The sequence below is a fragment of the Peromyscus leucopus genome, chromosome 8b (genome assembly GCF_004664715.2).
Source record: "Peromyscus leucopus breed LL Stock chromosome 8b, UCI_PerLeu_2.1, whole genome shotgun sequence".
NCBI lineage: Eukaryota > Metazoa > Chordata > Mammalia > Rodentia > Cricetidae > Peromyscus > Peromyscus leucopus.
The window spans coordinates 55698991-55717313 of record NC_051086.1 but is presented as its reverse complement, the minus strand read 5'-3'; the positions used below and the strand labels follow the sequence as shown (position 1 = coordinate 55717313).

Here is an 18323-nt window from a genome sequence, read left to right as displayed (position 1 = left end):
GCAACTTCTGAATGCAGCTGACCTTCCTCCGCCCCTTGAATGATCTTTTGATTTCCATCTCTTCTGTCCATCACTGTTTCTATCATGCCACGCAGGCACTTCTTGGCCATCCTAATGTTCAGACTTTGAGGGTGCTGACTCTGAGGAGAGTGTACCTGTGCTCCTGAGTTATACTTCTTCTTTTTTGTTTTTTAAAATACGTCTTGGTCACCCAGTTGTCTGTTCTGTGGATTTCTTCATGTCCTAGATCATGCACATGTCCCCAGAGAGACTGGTTTTGCATGCTTTCTCTCTTTTTCTTTCTTTCTTTCTTTTTTTTTTTAAAGACAGGGTCTCTCTATGTGGTCCTTGCTCTCCTGGGACTCACTCTGTAGACCAGGCTGTCTCAAACTCACAGATATCTGCCTGCCTCTGCCTCCTGAGTGCTGGGATTAAAGGTGTGTGCCACCACATCTAGCTGGTCTTGTTTTTCTTTCTCTGAACTGGAGGGTTTCACTCACCTTGAATATTTTTATGCTAAATTTACAGTTCATGGTTTCTATTCCCCATGGGTGATATAAATTTAGACCCCACACCCATAAGTGGCACAAGCATAGGGTGTTAATTACTCATGTGTGACTTTTTCTTTCTCACTGTCTGTGAATGTTTTTTTTTGCTGCTGCCCCAAAGGAATGGTGTCTGAGCATATGTGTATGTGTATGTGAGTTTGTGTGTATGTATGTTTTATGTGTACATGTATGTGTTTGTGTGTATGCTTATGTTGTGTGCATTTGTATATGTGTATGTTTGTGTTTGTACATATATTTGTTTGTATGTGTGTATTGTGTATATATATATGTATGTGTGTTTAAGTATTTGTGTGTATATGTGCATTTATGTATATATGTATTTGTATGTGTATATGTGTGTGTTTGTATGTATATGTGTGTGTATGTGGGTGTGCGTGAGTACGTGTGAGTGTTCCTTTATGGATGTCATATCCTTTAAAGGATCCACTTTAGCTCCTCCTCATCCGCAGACTAGGGTCAGTTCTGGAGTTGGCAGTTTGTCCTCAGCTGTGAGCCCGGGAGCCTCCATGCATGGGATTCCAGGATCCCGGGTCCTCTCTCTCTGAGCAGCTGTGTCTTCCTCTCTCGTGCACTTCTGCTTTTGTTTCTGTCGTCTGCTGTCATTACTCTTTGTTGTAGACCTGGCTATATAGTCACGCTTTAGGGGATGTGCATTTCCCTAAAAAGAGACCCTTCAGTGCTAGCCCTTACTTTAGTTATTATTATCTGACCATTACTTGTCCTACTTTTACTTAGCATTTTTTTTCTAAGAGATTTATTTATTTATTATGTATACAGCATTCTGCCTCCATGTACGCCTGCAGGCCAGGAGAGGGCACCAGATCTCATTATAGATGGCTGTGAGTCATCATGGGGTTGCTGGGAATTGAACTCAGGACCTCTGGAAGAACAGCCAGTGTTCTTAACCTCTGAGCCATCTCTCCAGCCCTACTTAGCATTTTTTTATTGTAGTAAAATCCACATAACATAAAATATAGCTTAAGGCACATTGCTGTCTGGCTGTCACCATGCATCTTTAGAACTCTGTTACCATTCCAGACTGATACACTGTATGGAGCACCAATCCTTACCCCTCAGCCCCTAATAGCAGGCTGCTTTCCATCTCTTCTCCAGGTCACTCAGAAGCAAGATCATACAGTGTTTGTCCCTTTGTGTCTGGCTTTTTTCATTAGCATGTTTTTGAGCTTCATGCATGTTGTAGCATGGGTCAGGACTTTATTCCATTTTGTGGCTGAATAATTTGCCGTTGTATATACCCATTGTGTTTATCCATTCATTTGTTGATGGACATTCAGGTTGTTTCCATTTTTACCTATTGTGACTAATGCAGCTGTGAACATTAGTGTACAAATATCCACCTTCTTCTTGAATACATTCTTGTTGGAAGAAAATCAAACATTAAAAACAAAGCCGGTCTTCCTTCCTGGTCCCTTCCACCGCAGACATCTTTCCAGCGTGCATAGTTCAATGGCTCAAATTAGTCATTTGTGTTGCAAATCACCTTTTTTAAAAAACTTAAGAGTAGCCTTGAAGAGCTTTTTATATGGGAAACAGATTCATCCCATTCTTTTTACCTGCACTATTGCACAATAAAGGCACCATCATTTACATAAACATTCTGCAGTGACAGACATTTTTTTGTTATGAAAAGAATACTTTAAAATTTCTTTTATTTTTTAAAATTATGTATACTTGTGTATGTCTGTGTGTGGTTAGATGCACATGAGGGCAAGTACTCACAGAGGCCAGAAGAGGGCATCAGGTCTCCTGGAGCGGGAGCTACAGATGGTTGTAAGCTGCCCAACATGGGTGCTGGGAACCAATCTTAGCTGCTGAGCTCTCTCACTAGCCCCTCTTCTTAATTTATTATTATTATTATTAATGTTAAAACAGCATCTGGTTGTCCTGGAACTCATTATATAGACTAGGTTGGCCTGCCTCTGCCTCCAGAGTACCTGGTTTTCTTAAACACATTTTTTGTCCATCTTCTATTGGAATATTTGTCTTTTGCTTATATTTATAAGGAAGTCTTTACATATTCTGGATGTAACTTATTTTCTATTATTGAATTAGTTACTTTTCTCATGACTGTGACTCAAGGCCTGATAGGAAGAACTTCAAGGAGGAAAGGGTTATTTTGTCTCAAGGGATACAATCTATTATTTCTGAGAAGGGACCACATCTTCCTGGATCAAGAAACAGAGAAAGGAATATGCCTGAACTCAGCTAGCTTTTTCCTTTCCTTTTCTTTTTTCTTTTTGTTAAACAGGTGTCTATGTGTGTGGTATGTATGCCTGTGTGTCTGCATGTTTATATGTGTGTGTGTGTGTGTGTGTGTGTGTGTGTGTGTGTGTGTGAGAGAGAGAGAGAGAGAGAGAGAGAGAGAGAGAGAGAGAGAGAGAGAGAGAGAGCAGAGTTGGACATTAGGTTCCTTTCTCAATTATTTTCTACCTTATATATTGAGGCAGGGTTTCTTGGAGTTTGTTTACTCATCTGGTTAGTCTGGCTAGCTAGCTTGCTAGGGGCTGATATCACAGGCAGGTTGCCACACCCACTCACATTTATGTGAGTGCTGAGGATCTGAACTCAGGTGCTCACACTTGTGTAGCTAATGAGTGCTTTGAGCCATCACCCCAGTCTCCCCTTTGTTCCTGTTCATTCAACCCCAGCCTGTGGGATAGTGTTGCCCACATTCGGCATGAGTCTTCCTCCCCCAGTTAATCCACTCTAGAAGCCTTCATAGAGACCCTTACAGATCCAAAATTGTGCATCATTAATGTCCTAGACTTTTCGTAGTGCACTAAAATTGACAATCAAAATGAGCTATCACAGCTGCATATTTGAAATTTCGCTTCTTCGCAATCTTGTACCAGCACTAACAGTTTGTCAGCTGATTCTTTTGGGTTTTTCAATGTGCCATATCATTTAAAAATCTTAGCAGTTATATTCTTGCCAATATTTATACTACTTATTTTTCTTTTTAAATTGCATCGTATAGCTATCTTAGAAATTTGCCTCCATATTTACTCCCATCTCCATAACAGGGTAACCCACTTTAAAAAACAATTTGATTATTTTTATTTATGTATATAAGTGCCTATATACATGAATTTATGTGCACCACATGCATGTAGGTGCCTACGGAGGCCAGAAGAGGGCATCTGATTATCTAGAACTGGAGTTACAGGTGGCTGTAAGCTGCCATGTGGGTGCTGGGAACTGAACTCAGGTCCTTTGGAAGAGCAGCAAGTGCTCTTAATCACTGAGCCATTTCTCCAGCCCCAGTGATCCACTTTTAATGCCCAATCATAATTCACAATAAAAATATCACATATATGTACAATAGATGCCTGAAGTGTTTGGCATCCCTAGGCCAGTACCTAGCAAAAAAAATGATGGCAGGTTTTTTTTTTTTTTTTTTTTTTTTTTTTTTTTCTGATTCTGATTGTAGTGATGTTACCCATTTTACAAGTAAGTATAGCCTTTACCTTATTGTTTCAGAAATGCCCACTATCAGGTTGATTAAAAAAATTTTTTTTCTAAAAAATTGTCTTTTCCAGTTTCTCCTGTTAGGTATCTATTCTTCCTCATCATTCTTTAAAAGATTTATTTATTTATTACGAATAAATTATGGAATACAGGGTTCTGTCTGCATATATTCCTGCATGCTAGAAGAGGGCATCAGATCTCATTATAGATGGTTGTGAGCCACCATGTGGGTGCTGGGAATTGAACTCAGGACTTAACATCTGAGCTATCTCTTTAGCCCTCTGCATCATTTTTAATTCTCTTTTGTCAAAGACTTAACAATTTTGTTTAAAAACAAAAGTATTTTCTTAGTTTTATTTTTAATCAGCTCTATTGCCAACTCTGTTTTTTTCTATTTAATTTATATAAGTTGATATTGCTTTTATTTCATGACTTCATGTGATGCAGTTTAGAGAGAACAGAAGACACTCACCAGTCCTTTCTGAGGCATTGGGGAGATTACTTTTCCAGCAGGAGATTAATTTTGCGAACATCAAACTTTTGATGATTTTTTCCTTAAAGGGGACTCCCCAATTGTTCAAGTTTCAGTCACCACAAAACATATATCCTGCCCACTGATCCATCTCACAGGATCTGAATAAGGAATCTTCTCACTCAGCAATGCCCAAGGAGTTCAAAACCTCCATTTTCTTCTTGATCCAATGAGTATTCAGAGCCATTTATAAAAATCTTGGTGTATAGATTATTTTTTATTGTTAATTTGCGATTTTAAGTACCTTGTGATTAAAATGTTTGATTTTTAAGTATTATCCCTTGAAGCCCTGTCTCATTTAATACATGTTTTTCCCCCTTTCTGAATATTCCTTACAATTTTTGTGTTGTCTTTGTTTTTTGAGACAGAGTTTCTCTGTGTAGCTCTAGCTGTCCTGGAACTTGCTCTGTAGACCAGGTTGGCCTCACGGATACCCATCTGCCTCTGCTTCCCTAGTGCTGGGATTAAAGATGTATTCACCACGCAAGGCTTCCATACATGTTTTTAAAAATAAATTGCTCTGCTTGTAGATTGTATTTTCTCTCCACCTATTAGGTTAAACATATTAACCAGTACAGCTTTCTCCCTTCAATGTTTTAAATGCCTTTGATTGGTATAACCAAATTTCTTACACATCCTTTTTCTGTATTTCTAAAAACTTACATTTTTAAACATTTGTTTGTAGGTGTGCATGTGTGCAGACCAGGAGTCAGTTTCTGAGAGTCTGGTCTTTTCTTCTATCATATGGGTTCTGGGGATCAAACACAGGTCAGGCTTGGTAGCAAGCAGCTTTACCCACTGAGCCTACTGGCCTGTCCCACAGTCCTGGTGTTTCTAAACATGCCTTTGTTTTACCTTTGACCGCAACGTCACTTACATCCAGGCGATCTTTGTCAGTGGCTTCCTTGCATGTAGCATCTCTGGTGAGCAGTTGGAGGTAAATGTAATCCTCATCCCTGTGTGGATAACCTGGGGTTTCTGCCCCTGAAGCTGTCAAGGCTCCAGGGTTTGCCTCTTCGCATTCTGCTCGTACTTTCTGAGTGAGATTCACTGGCACTGTTTGTGCGCTGGCACGTGGATCATTGCTGGGAAGTTTCCTTTTCATTGTTCCTTCAATTCAAGTACATTTTTCCTGTTTGTCCTTCCAACGCTTATGCTAGACTGATGCAGGAATTTTTGTAGCTGCGTTTCAACTTGTCCTTATCCCCTGCACCATGCCATTTTTTTTTTTTTTTTTTGACGGAGTCTCACTACGTAGCTCTGGCTGTCCTGGAACTCACTCTGTAGACCAGGCTGGTCTCACAATCACAGATATGCTTGCCTGTGCCTCCCAAGTGCTGGGATTAAATGGATTGGCCACTACATCTGGCTAACTTGTCTGTATTCTCATTTCTTGGTTCTGTTTGAGTTCTGGATGGTTTTCCTCAGCTCTCAACAGCAGCTTGTCCATTTTCTCCTCCTCAGCGCTTTCTGTCGGCATCTCTGGAGCTGGTTTTGCTCCCAGCAATCATCTTTCCACCTTCTTATGCTCTCATCCATTTTGGGTTTTTTGCCTAACAACCTGGCATTGAGTCATCGAGACCACAGGCTCATTCTGTGTTTTCTGAAGTTCCCTTTGCCTGCTCTATTAAATTTCAGATTTTTCTGTTGATTGGGGATGGGTGAGAACAGACCACACACTTGAGGCATGATTAATTAGCCACGGATTAAAAGTGAGATTACTGCATGGGGCAGTGGCTATCCATTATCCCAGGACCGTGCAGCTGCTTCAAACACTGTCCAAGTGAAATACCTCTTGCCAAATTCTATTTTTAAGCTGGGGTATAATTCATATGCCATAGAATTCACTCTTTCAGAGTGTTCACTGCGGTGGTTTTTGTATGTCTGTGCACAGCCATCACTGTTACCTAGTTCCAAGACATTCATCGTTACCCCCAAAGAAACCCCATTCCGCTCAGCAATCTGTCCTCGTCAGTGGAATCGAGCAGATGCGGCTCTTTGTGTCTGACTTCTGTCTTTCGTCATCACTTTCTGAGCCTCTCCTATATTGTAGCACATATCAGTACTCCATTGCATCTTATGGTTCCATGTTACTCTGTGGCGCAGGCATGCCACATTCTGCTTATCCATTTATCAGTTGATAGGCATTGTTTTCACTTTCTGGCTATTGTGAATCACAGTCTCTCTGTCTCTCTCTGTCTCTCTGTCTCTCTGTCTGTGTGTGTGTGTGTGTGTGTGTGTGTGTGTCCACGTGCAATCAACTCTCCTGATACACACCTAAGAGTTTGAGTTTTTGTACAACATGGTAATTTTGTTTAACTTTTTGAAGAACTGCCAGAGTCTTCCAAAGCGACCGCCCATTTCACATTCCCTCTGGTGACATGAAAGGGCCCTGGGTCTCCAGATCCTCATTGATGCTTGAGGCTCATATCCTCTGCTTTTTAGGTTATTGCCTCCTAGTGAGTGTTTTGCATTTTCATTTCTCTAATGACTACTTATGTTAGCATTTTTCATGTGGTTATTGGTCATTTGCTTTTTTTTTTTTTTTTAAACTTTCTTCTCAAACCCTTTGCCTACTGGTTGTCTTTATTCTGTTGAGCTGTAAGTGCTTCTGATGTACCCCCAACACTGGCATCTTGCCCGATACATGAGTTACAAATATTTTGCCCATCTTGCTAGTTGTTGTTACACTTCCTCAATAGTGTCTTTGGAAGCACAAAGATTTAAAATTTTCTTGAAGTCCAAATAACCCTCTTTCATTGTCTGTGCTTTTGGTACCATACCCAAGAAACTATTACCTAACCCAAGAGCCCAAAGATTTATATGTTTTAAGGATTTTATAGTTTTAGCTCTTATATTTAGGGTTTTAAAAAATTAATGTACTTGGAGTTTGTTTTGTGTATGATATGAGGTAGGGATTCAACTTCATTCTTAACTGTTTTTCATTTTTAAAGTTTTATGTGTATCTGTGCATGTCTCTGGGTGAAGGAGCCTAAGGCATCAGATCCCCTGGAGGTGAAATTACAGGTGGTTGTGAGCTGTCTGGTACGGGTGTTGGCACCCAAACTCAGGTCCTTTGCAAGAGCAGCAAGCTCTCTTAACCACTGAGCCATCTCTCCAGCCCCTCAGCTATATTATTTTGCACATAGGTAACTAGTTGTCTCAGCACTATGTGCTGATAAGATTTTTGTCCTTATTGACTTGCATGGGCATCTTTGTCAATGTCAGCTGGTCATAGGCATATGGATTTATTTCTAGATGTTCCATCTTACTGTGCTTATAGGTATTGAAATCAGATGTGGGACACCAACCACCTTGTTTTTCTATTGCAGGATATCTCTGGCTACTCTGTATTCCTATATGAAATTTAGGGTCAGATTGCTCATTTCTGCAAAGGGACCAGCTGGGACTGTGCTGGCCCTGGAGGTCAGCCTGGAGTCTTACCCTCATGGCATTATCAGTCATAACACATCAATATGGAATGTCTTTACATTTACCTAGGTCTTCTTTAACTTATTTACTTCTTTAAAACTAATGTGTGCATGTGCATGTGTGTTTGTGAGAGTGTGGTATATGCCCATGTATATGCACAGAGGCTAGCAGAGGATGTCAGGGATCCTATTCCCTTGAGACAGAGTCTCTATAAACCTGGAGCTAAGCTGGTTGCCCGCAAACCCAGCATTCCTTTTATCTCTGCCTCCTGCAGCACACATGGCCACACTCTGCTTTTCACACGTGCGCTAGGATTCAAAATCTGGTCCTTGAGCTTGCACAGCAAAGGCTCTTACCTCCTGAGCCATCTCTTCAGCTCCCCCTCTTTAATTTCTTTCAGCAATGTTTTATAGTTTTCAATGAGCAAGTCTGAGCACTTGGCTTTATTAAATTCACTCCTCAATATTTTCTTTTATTGTAACTGGAATTGTTCCTCAATTTCATTTTCAAACCGTTCATTCGCAAATATGTGGCAATGCAACTGACCCTGTATGTTGATCCTGTATCCTGAAACCTGATAGATTCATGTTGTGTGTGTGTGTGTGTGTGTGTGTGTGTGTGTTGTGTAAGAGCTGAAGGAGTCCTTAGGATTTCCTATATATGAGATCATGTCACCTACAAATAGAGGTAGTTTTGCTTCTTTCTTTCCAGTCCGGTTACATTTTATTTCTCCTTGTTGTCTAATTTCCCTGACTCGGCCCTCAAGAGAATAATGTTGGATAGAAGTGGGAAGAGCAGAGTCTTGTCTTATTCCTGACCACTTGTGGATGTTTACAATCTCTTACCATTACATATATTCATTGCAGCGATTGATTGATTGATTGATTTTTATGTGAATGGGTGTTTTGTGGCATGTATGTCTTTGTACCACATTCATGCCTGGTGCGGGCAGAGGTCAGAAGAGGGGGCTAGATCACCTAGAACTGGAGTTATGAATCGTTTTGAATCTTTGTGTGGGTGCTGGGCATTGAACCCAGGTCCTCTGCAAGAGCAACATGTGATCTTAAGTGATGAGCCATCTCTTTGGGATTTTTGAATGTGTTCCTCCTCATTTGGCTGAGAAAGTTCCCTCACATTCCTAGCTTGTTGGGGATTATTAGTATTTGAAGGTATCGAGTCTTGCCAAATGCTTGTTTATGCTCATCTGTTGAGATACTTATGTGTTTTTCATCTTTTGTTCTGTCTCTTTGGTATATATTGATTTTTATACATTGAGTAACCTTTTGAGGCTCTTGACCGGTTCTGCCATATTGCTATCCTTTTATGCTCAGGGTTCATTTCTTCCAGAATCATTTACACTAATAGTCTATGAGCTATCCCTTAAGAGCCATCTATGATCAGGGCTCTTTTCATTTCTAAACAATCACATCATCACTGGTGGGAAAGAAGCAGTCAGTGTTTAGGTATCCCTGATAAATTTCCCTGCCCCCATCTCTGCAAAGAGCACTGCTCCCCAGCTGTTCGCTCACAACTTTGGTTTATGTCCCTGCATCTAGACACATGGTTTCCAAAGAGCTGTCTCTGGGCCAATGGCATTAGCATCACTCAGGGACTTGTCAGAAATGTGAGGGAGGGAGTCCCACCCGACCGTACAGAGCCAGTCCAATTCTAGAAGCGTTTAGGCGCTGATTTAACTAGTCCTCTAAGGGACTCTGCTGCATGTTCAAACTTAAGAGTGATTAAGGATTATGATGCTGAGCTGGTTCTGGGGCTGCACAGCCCCATTTCCCTCTACTCGCCGTGTTCCAGTCGTTGAGTTTGCTATCTTTTTTGCACAGCTTTGGCTTTCCTTTCATGTTTAGCAACATTTGGCTTTGTGTTCCATTTTGTTTGTAGCTGCCTGTTAGCGGAGCTCCAAGTGATGGGAGCTGTCTATTTAGCACAACCTGCTGCCGTGTGATTATTAGGGAGGGCTAGGAATCTCTACGGGGTGAGTAGACCGGCTCCCGATTTATCCCTCCTGCATATTTCCATCTTCTCGGGGTGTCCTCTCCCTCACATGTCCACCTTTTCTCACATAGAGGGACAGGTGTCTTTGCTTGGCACACACAGGGGTCAGGGAAGGCTCATTGCACTGCCTCGTCCACTGTGGATGCCCAACTTCTTGCAGAATTTGGGGGCTCTGGCACTTCCTCCTGAGCCTGCTGTGTTCTCTGAGCTTCCTCCGCATGCCCCAGACCTTCCCCCGCAGAGCTGAGCTTAGGCCTGCCTCTCTGCTGAGCTGGCTTTCTGGGCATTTGGCTCCATACTGAGAAGGGTCCACAGTCCATGTTATGCTCTGCTGTCACCATCTTGAAATCCTCAATGGTTTTAAATAAGGGGATTTAAGCTTCCATTTTGCACTGGGTCCTGCCAATTCTGTAGCCATCCTGAGATCTGTCCTTCAGTACTCTCTGCCTTCTACCTTTATTTATTTTTTTGGGAGGGGAGTAGATGCTTATGCACAGTTTTGGTTTTAAGAAGACATTCTTTCTTATTTTTCCTTTGCTGCTAGAGAGTCAGATGGAAATAATTTGAGTCTGGTTTGGGCAGAGGAAAAAGTCTGGGTCATGCAATCAACTTACTGTCTTCACTCTCGACCTCTGTGATGTTCCTAAAATAGAAGAGCAAGACCATTGTGCTGCGGTGGTAGTGAGAACTGAGTCATTGCTACCTGCAGAATGGAGCATAAAGCCCCCATCCTGGCACGCATGACCATCCCTGTTCCCCACAATTGTCATTTCCCAGGGCTAGTGAGTTCTCTGTTACTACAGGAATTAAGCATCCTTGAGCAGCTACCGTGAAAGACATTAAAAGAGGGGCATCAAACTGTTGCTAAGACCTGAGATATCAGGATCACCTCTGAAGGTCTAGGCATTCCTCCCCTCCTCCTCCAATCACTCTGTGTTTCTAGCTCAGTGGAGAAGGTTGGGGTAAGCTTGTTGAGGCTCAGATCTCCTTGGAGCACCTCCACCATCATCCTTCCCTGCTTCATCTCTAGTTCGTACTGTCCTGGGCTTTTCCTCCAGGAAGCTGCCCTGAGATTCCCAGCCTCTCCCTGTCTGCCCTGCCCATCACAGCTTACCTGCCCTTCCCTTGCCCATAGCACAGCTGTGTCTCTCTGGGTTTACACTTTCCTTCCATAGCCTGACTTAGAAGTCCCTCTTGACCCCAAAGCAGAGTAAGTCAGGTGCCCTCACACAGCCACACGTGCCCTTACTGTACGGCAGACTCTGCGCTGGTCAGTGTAGATCATTTGGGAAGGGCCTCAGGTTTGATTGATTGCCCATCTGCCAGCCCACTTGGAGCTGTTACAGGTCACTTAACCAGTTGCTCTAATAAGATGGGGTGAAATAAAGAGGGAGCTAAGAGGACACAGAGCTGAGACTCCAGGCACTAAGGAGCTGTTCTGAGGCCAGGATAGACCAAAGAGGGCAGAACAGGCAGAAGGACCAAGTGTAAAGTGAGGAGAAAGGTCTGAGATGCAAAGGGGTTTGGGAGGTAGGTGGAGTTCATCTTATTTTTCTTTCCTATTTTTTTTTTTTTGGAGGGATGATAGGGTCTCCCTAGGTAGTTCAGCCTAGTTGTGAGCTGGAGACCCTTCTGCCTGGGTGTCTTGCTTGCTGAGATTACAGTGGTGTACCACCGTGCCTGGCCTACAAAGTTCATTCTCACTGAAGTTGAGGTGTTAAACATTAGATGAGGAATAAAAAGGAATGGGAGAGTCTTGGGGAGGCGGCAGGGAAAGAAAGCTGAAGCCGAAGGTCCTGTAGGTAGGCTGAGGAATAGGGGCTTCCTTGGGAATATCCCTGGGTCTGTGAAATGTATTAAGCAGGGTAGCAATGAGCTAATTCTGAAAAGCAATGTGGAGGACCAAAGGCGTACCCCAGGACCTAGTCACTAGGGCCTGGGGGTTGGGGGTAATGAACTACTACCTGCAGCTGAGCAGTGCTCAGCATTTGGGGAATAACCTGTTTAGGAGGGGCAGGTCAGTCTTTCCTCGACAGCCTCCTTCGTGAACTGAACAGCTGGCCTGAGCCTGTTAGGGCTTCGAAGGCCCAGGAACAGGAGGGTATAGGGCAAATAGGAGTTTTAGCATCCCATGCCCTGGAAGAACAGATCCAGAATTCCCAGATCCTTTCCAGGGTCTGAAATCCTCCCCAGGAGCCACACAACCTCCCTTTGAGTGCAGGGGATGATTTCTCTTGTTATGTGTGTTTGTTGAGAGAGATTGGTTCACAGTTACACATTTTGTCTCTTGGAGGGAGCTGGTGGTTTTCTGGAAGACGGGTGGGAAGAGGAAAGAGATCACTTGGGAAGTCATTAGCAAGGGTTGGAAGTGTCTTCTCTGGGGAGATGCTGTGGCCAAACTCCCCAGACTGTGTGAACTTGAGAAAGGCAAAATTTATGGGATTACAGCTCCTAGCTCAGTCCCCAGCCTCCAACCCCTGCCCTGAGCCCTCAACCTCCAACCCCGGCCCCCAGCCCTCTCCGCGTAAACTATTCGGCTTGTGAATGTTTCCTGCAGCTCCTGTGATAGGAGCAAGCTTAAGCTGAGACAACGTGGTTGGGCCCAAGGGCCCTGGAAAGTTCCAGGCCAAGTGGGGTCTCATTTAGGCAACGCTGAGCCAGCTGCACATTTGGTTAATGGCCCACGTCCTGGGAGCCTGCTAATCAGGAAGCCAGGTTTCCGCAGCTTGGATGATTCCTCTGTCACCGGTGGCGGCTCTGAGGAGAGATAAAGCCAGTCTGGGATGAGCAGGCAAAAGGCCAGCCTGCTGCTGTTGCAACCCTCCCCCAGACCCCCATATACATCACTTATAGTGTGGATGGTAGGCCCACTATGCTAGCAGCTCTGTAATCTTAGCACACTGGGTGGTGATGGTGGTGGTGTGGCTGAGACAGGAGGATTTGAATTCTGAGCCAGCCTGGGCAACATAGTGAGCCCCTCTTATCAAAAAACAAGGGGTTGGAGGGAGACAGGGGAGGGCAGGTGGCAAGGATAATCAGAACGCACTGTATATATCTGTAAAATATCAAAGAACAAAATTGATAAAGAGAAAACAAAATGCCAACAACAAAAAGCAGACTCACTCTGGCCTTCTTCCCCAGCGTCCTTATCCGTTTTACTGGATACCTGAATTCAGCATCATTGTCTGCAGGAAACTCTGGCCAGCCTCAACACCCTTTGCTGAGAGTCCCCTTTCTGCTCTCTTTCTACCCACTCTCGGCCTCTCTGCCTCAAAGACACCCCACCACCACCACCTGAGCCCTCTCAAGAAGCTACAGCCTGGAGATTACAAGAGGGAGAGACAGGGTCATGGGAAGGAGAAGTCCTCATCATGGCCAAGTGATGGAGCTCCACTGGGTCTCCATCTCCTTATCTGTGAAGGGGGCCTATTTCACATAGGTGGAAGGCACCGTTATTTAGGTCTGGAAAGCACAGGGCAGGACATATACTCCCTGTGCTCCCAGGGATAGCCTGCTGAGCTTACATAGCAGTAGCCATGCCCCTGGCTGGCTGTGAGATCTCTGAGCTTGTCTCTGATCTCCTTCCCTAACACTCCCTTCTCCAAATCTATTAACATCCAGTGTCTCAAGGTCATATGGGCCTCCTGGCTTCTCCCACTCTCTACCCTCCAGCTTCCCCAGCAGCGAGACTCAGGGCCTTGAGCCACCTCTCCATCAGATAATCTTGCTGGTGAAAATCCTGCCCCAGCTCGAACTGAACTTGCTTTGTGGACACGAAAGCACCAAGTGGGAAGAGCAGCTCATAAAGAGTCTAGGTGTGGAACTTCTGTCGCCTAGTGGGAGAACCCAGAGGTGGTGAACCAGAATGGTCTCCCTTATCTGGTGGGTGTGTAAGAAATGCCAAGGCATTTTTTTTTTTTTAAAATTATGGTCAGGGCTGTGCCAATGTTCCAAAGAGCCCTTTGTTTGGGCTTGACTGTTCCCAGTTCTGAATTATTTTATCTCCAGTATTGCGGTCTGTGAGTGAGGTCGGCAGGTCATGTGCCCCAGGCTGAGTGAGGCTTTGTTGGATGTGGTCCTGTGCTGCAACACCTTGAGGCCTCCCAAGATGGGTGCTTGGCTTTCCTCAGTCCTATCTGGCTCTCCTGTCCCACCTCCTCCCCTCCTCCAACAGGAGCCTGGGCACAGGCAGGGTAGGGGACAGGTGCTTCCATCTGCTGTGTCTCCCTGGGCTGGCAGCGTCACAGTGTATCCCGAATGTAACTCCGAGGGAGCAAACTATTACCCATCCTATCCAGGAAGCGAGTGCTCCCTTCCTGGAGGGTGAGGACTCTTGTCAGTCCTAGCTGGGGACAGCAGGTGCATGGGAGGGTGTGTCCCTCCACTCGCCAGCTGGCCATTATGCATAGTAATTGGCAGAGGCTGGCAGCGGAGGACTTGGGAGATGGTGGGCTCCCAGCATGTGTTTTCTAAGCCAGGGAATGGGAGTCCCAGGCCACTGAGAGTCACTGCTCTGCTTGCAAGGAACCCTGAGCAGGAGGGAGCACACGCTGGCATTCGGCAGACCCCGGTTGAGAATCTTCAGAACAAAGTCAGCACCTTTGCTGTTCTTCTGTCTTTCTGGACAGCAGAGCCAGTGCTGCTCCTTTTGCCTAGAACCCAACTAATTATGTAGCTGCTTCTGGGTGCCATAGACAGCAGCAGGAGCTTGGGGTGTGGGAGATATTGTAAGTCGTTTCTGCACCAAAGCTTGGCTGTCCTGCCTATTATATTCATGTAACTGGGGCTTCCTGCCCAGGGTCACCAACCCCCGCATCCTGCCTCCCCTGGACTTGGCATGCCTGGAGTATGGTGCTTGCTGACCGCTTGCAACACCCTGCCCTTTTCTCTTCCCTTGGAAACTCAAATCATGGCTCTGCTGGCGGCTTCAGTAGGAGAAGTGTCCCCCCCCCAGGCAAGTCGTCCCCCCCCATCTCTCCCCATCCATCATGGCTGACTGCATTCAGCACCGTGCTCCACGCAGAGATTTTCTTCTTGCCTTGTACACACTTTGCTCTTCATCTCTGTATCACCTACAGCACTTGGCACGGTGAGCAGGGAAACAGAATGTGTACTTCGAATTGTGACCTCGTTTCTGTGTTAGGGAAAGTGACTTTGCCCAGATGCACCCATGCTCTGTGGCCTCAGACGATGCCCAAGAGTGATGCCTGTCATTGCTGTCTCATGTTGGGTCTTCCCTGGTTTCTGTCTGCATCTGGGTTACTCTCATTCCTGGGACCCAGTCTGTGGCTACCTCATCATGCTGGGTGGGGACCACTCCATGAAGGTCCAGGCTTCTCTTCTCCAGTTGGATCCTTCTTGCTGCAGGCTCTATCCTGCCGCTGGGCCTGGGGAGCATTCTGAGCCATGCCCACATTAGCCATTGGCCATGTCCATCTGGCTCCACCTTGTGTTATGATGAGGACAAAAGACAAAGTCATGAGCCGGTTGTCACATGTAAATCGGTAAATAAAACAGTAAGGGCAAACTGGGCATGGAGGTGCACACCTTTGATCTCAGCACGAGGGAGGATAAGAGCAGGCAGATCTCTGAGTTCAAGGCCAGCCTGGGCTGCAGAGTTCCAGGACAGACAGGGCTATACAATGAGACCTTGTTTCAAAAATAAACAACAACAAAAACGGGCACTCCTCATGAAGCAGTTGTTAGCTTCCTGCCTGTGTTCTCAGAGCTCTGATAACTCACGACACAAGGACCCTCTTGTGTAAGGTACCAGTGGGACCCTCAATTCCAGAAGACTGGCATAGAGGCTATGTAACTGGCCCCAACAGACACAGTAAGTGAAGGACAGAAGGTGTCTAACCATTAGGCTTTTAGTACCCAGAGGATCTCTAGAGAGCATTGGGTCCTCAGTGTTTTGTAGCAATGAATCCCGGAGAGGGAGAGGAAGGTGCATCAGGTCATGCAGTGGGTTGGTGTGAACCAAATTCTAGCCTTCAAACCCCGGCTGTATGCTCTCTCCACTCACAGACCTCTATTCTGAGCAGGAGGGAACCAGAGAGACATGGATCCAGGTGACATGAGCCATGAAGGCAGTGTGGGCAGGCAGAGGGCTGTGGAAGTGGGGACTCTGAGGATGGTGTCTTGAATCACAAATGCAGAGTCAGGCACATTTGGAGAAAGAGTCACAGCAGGCCCTGGAGGACTGGCTGGGAAGACAGAGGCATTTCCTGGATGACACTGCCCTGGAGTCCTGTTGGGGTGGGGGGCAGGGCAGCCTCACAAGGTCTAGGAGATCCTAGATGTGATGTCCCTAAGTGCCCTGAGCCCTTCTTTAGAGAACCGAGTTTTTTTTTTTTCCCAGACACATTTTTTTTTTTTTGGGCTGGGGGAGGGGGAGCAACTCAGAGTTACTCAGGAAGTCCTAGTCACAGAGAAGGTGAGGTGTCTGGGAAGTGTCCACAGAAGCCAGAGGCAGCAGGATGCACAGATCAAAACTGAGGACGGAGGTCTGGGCTAAAGAGAGGTTTAACTACTGTTGCTTGAACACAGTGCCCAGCTCAGACCCTCATAGGACAGGGTGAGGGGGAGAGAGGGCACCTATCAGCAGCTGCTTCATAGAGTAGGAGAAGGGAGGAGCCAGCAAAGATAACCCTAGGAAGGCTAAGGACAGGGCATCACCAGGGAGCCAACCACACTCAGCAAAGGTGTCATGTGGGGTTCAGGGCTGGGTCATACACAAAGGCCAAGGGCTAACTCTGAGGTGGGTGGGGTAGGGTGGGAAACTTGGGTGATGCCTCTGCCGCCGCTGGCTCTGGAGGGGTAGTGGCAACTGTTAGCAGCTCTTCTGTGGAGTACAGCATCAGAGCAGGGACCCAGCTGCTCATGTCCTTCTTGTTTCCACAGGAGAAGGAGCCACAGCGTGCACGTCCAGCATCTTGCAGGAGAAGCAGCGTGAGTTACACCTGGCCCCACAGAGACTTTCCTTCCATTAGAAGAGGGGTGTCCCCTGGGTCTGGAACCCTCTCAGGCTTAAAGCTCCAAGGTTGGAAGGATCGCTCCCATCTAGGTCCTGGGCAAGAATAGAGAGCCTAGGGCCACTCAGCCTGGGTTTAGGCAGCTCTCCTGAGACCCTGGGGTTTCTAAGCCATCCATGCTGGGCTGTTCCGGTGTCAGAGATGGAGCTAGGGCCTGAGGCTGATGGCCCTGATGGGGGATCACTGAAAGTTTGGTGACTGTCCTCTTCACAGGGATTGAGACTGGGAGGGACTGGAGAGGCAGCCTTTTTGAGCCTTTGTGGCCATCAACGTTTGGATGGCACCTTCCAGCAGTCATAGTTGGTCCTGTGGTGACCGAGATCGGAGTGAATGAGGTCGTTCAATGCTGAGCACCAGAGAATGGTCCCTTTTAAACACGTTTTACTTTCCAGATACTGTCATTGTATGTGTGAGTGTGGGCACTTGTGAGGCCAGAGGACATCTTTCTGGAGTTGGTTTTGTTCTTCCATCATGGGTTCTGGGGATCAAATTCAGGTTCAGGCTTGTACAGCAAGTGTTTCTGTCACTGGACAGCTGCTCCTTAAAACCCCTCCACAGAATGGCAACCTCTTCAGTCAGGAGTTCTGGGACTGAGTTCTGGGGTTTCCTGCTCTTCTTGTCGTGTGTGTGTGTGTGTGTGTGTGTTGTGTGTGTGTGTGTGTGTGTGTTACTACAGTCTGTCTTGATTCCTTCTGCCAGTTTTCTTAGGAAGATGACTATGGGATTGGGTGTGCTAAGGTCATGCCAACACACTGGTCACATGTCCTGTGGACACACCAGGTGGACTTGGTGGGCAGCACCTGTGGCAAATCTTGTCTTCCCCATGGGTAATATTGACTTCTATATGAGGCTGGGTTTGGGGCAAGGGCTCAGAACTCCTCTCATTTTCCTGCCTGCTATTCTGCTTGTGGCTAGAGCTTTGGGGAGGTTCAACTCATTTTGCTTCCTAGCTCCCCAGGCTCCAACTTGAGGCCTTCCTTCAAGCTCCCCCCTCCTCGGCTGGTCTTCTGTGGAGGGTGCGTCAACATCAGCATCCATAATCCGAGGTCCAGCCCAAGCGGCTACACAATGCACAGAGCCACAGACAAAGGTCTGGTGGTCATGAGTGCCTCTGTCAGGAGCAGCGTAATGGCACAGAGAAAGAACAGGGTGCCAGGAAAGACGGGCAGTTAAAATTGTGCCTGCAGGGTCTTATATCATGGAGGAGACAGTGGTGACACGGAGACTAAAGCCATTAATAAAAAGGAATGGTTACAG

General features: G+C 45.9%; 1 protein-coding gene across 1 annotated transcript in view; it reads left to right on the top strand.

Moving 5' to 3' along the window:
• Pitpnm3 (PITPNM family member 3) overlaps window positions 1-18323 on the top strand; it is a 92103-nt gene that overhangs the window by 28436 nt on the left and 45344 nt on the right. The window contains 1 exon segment of the mRNA XM_037201331.1: window positions 16936-16983. Within this exon segment, the coding sequence (XP_037057226.1) occupies window positions 16936-16983 (48 nt within the window).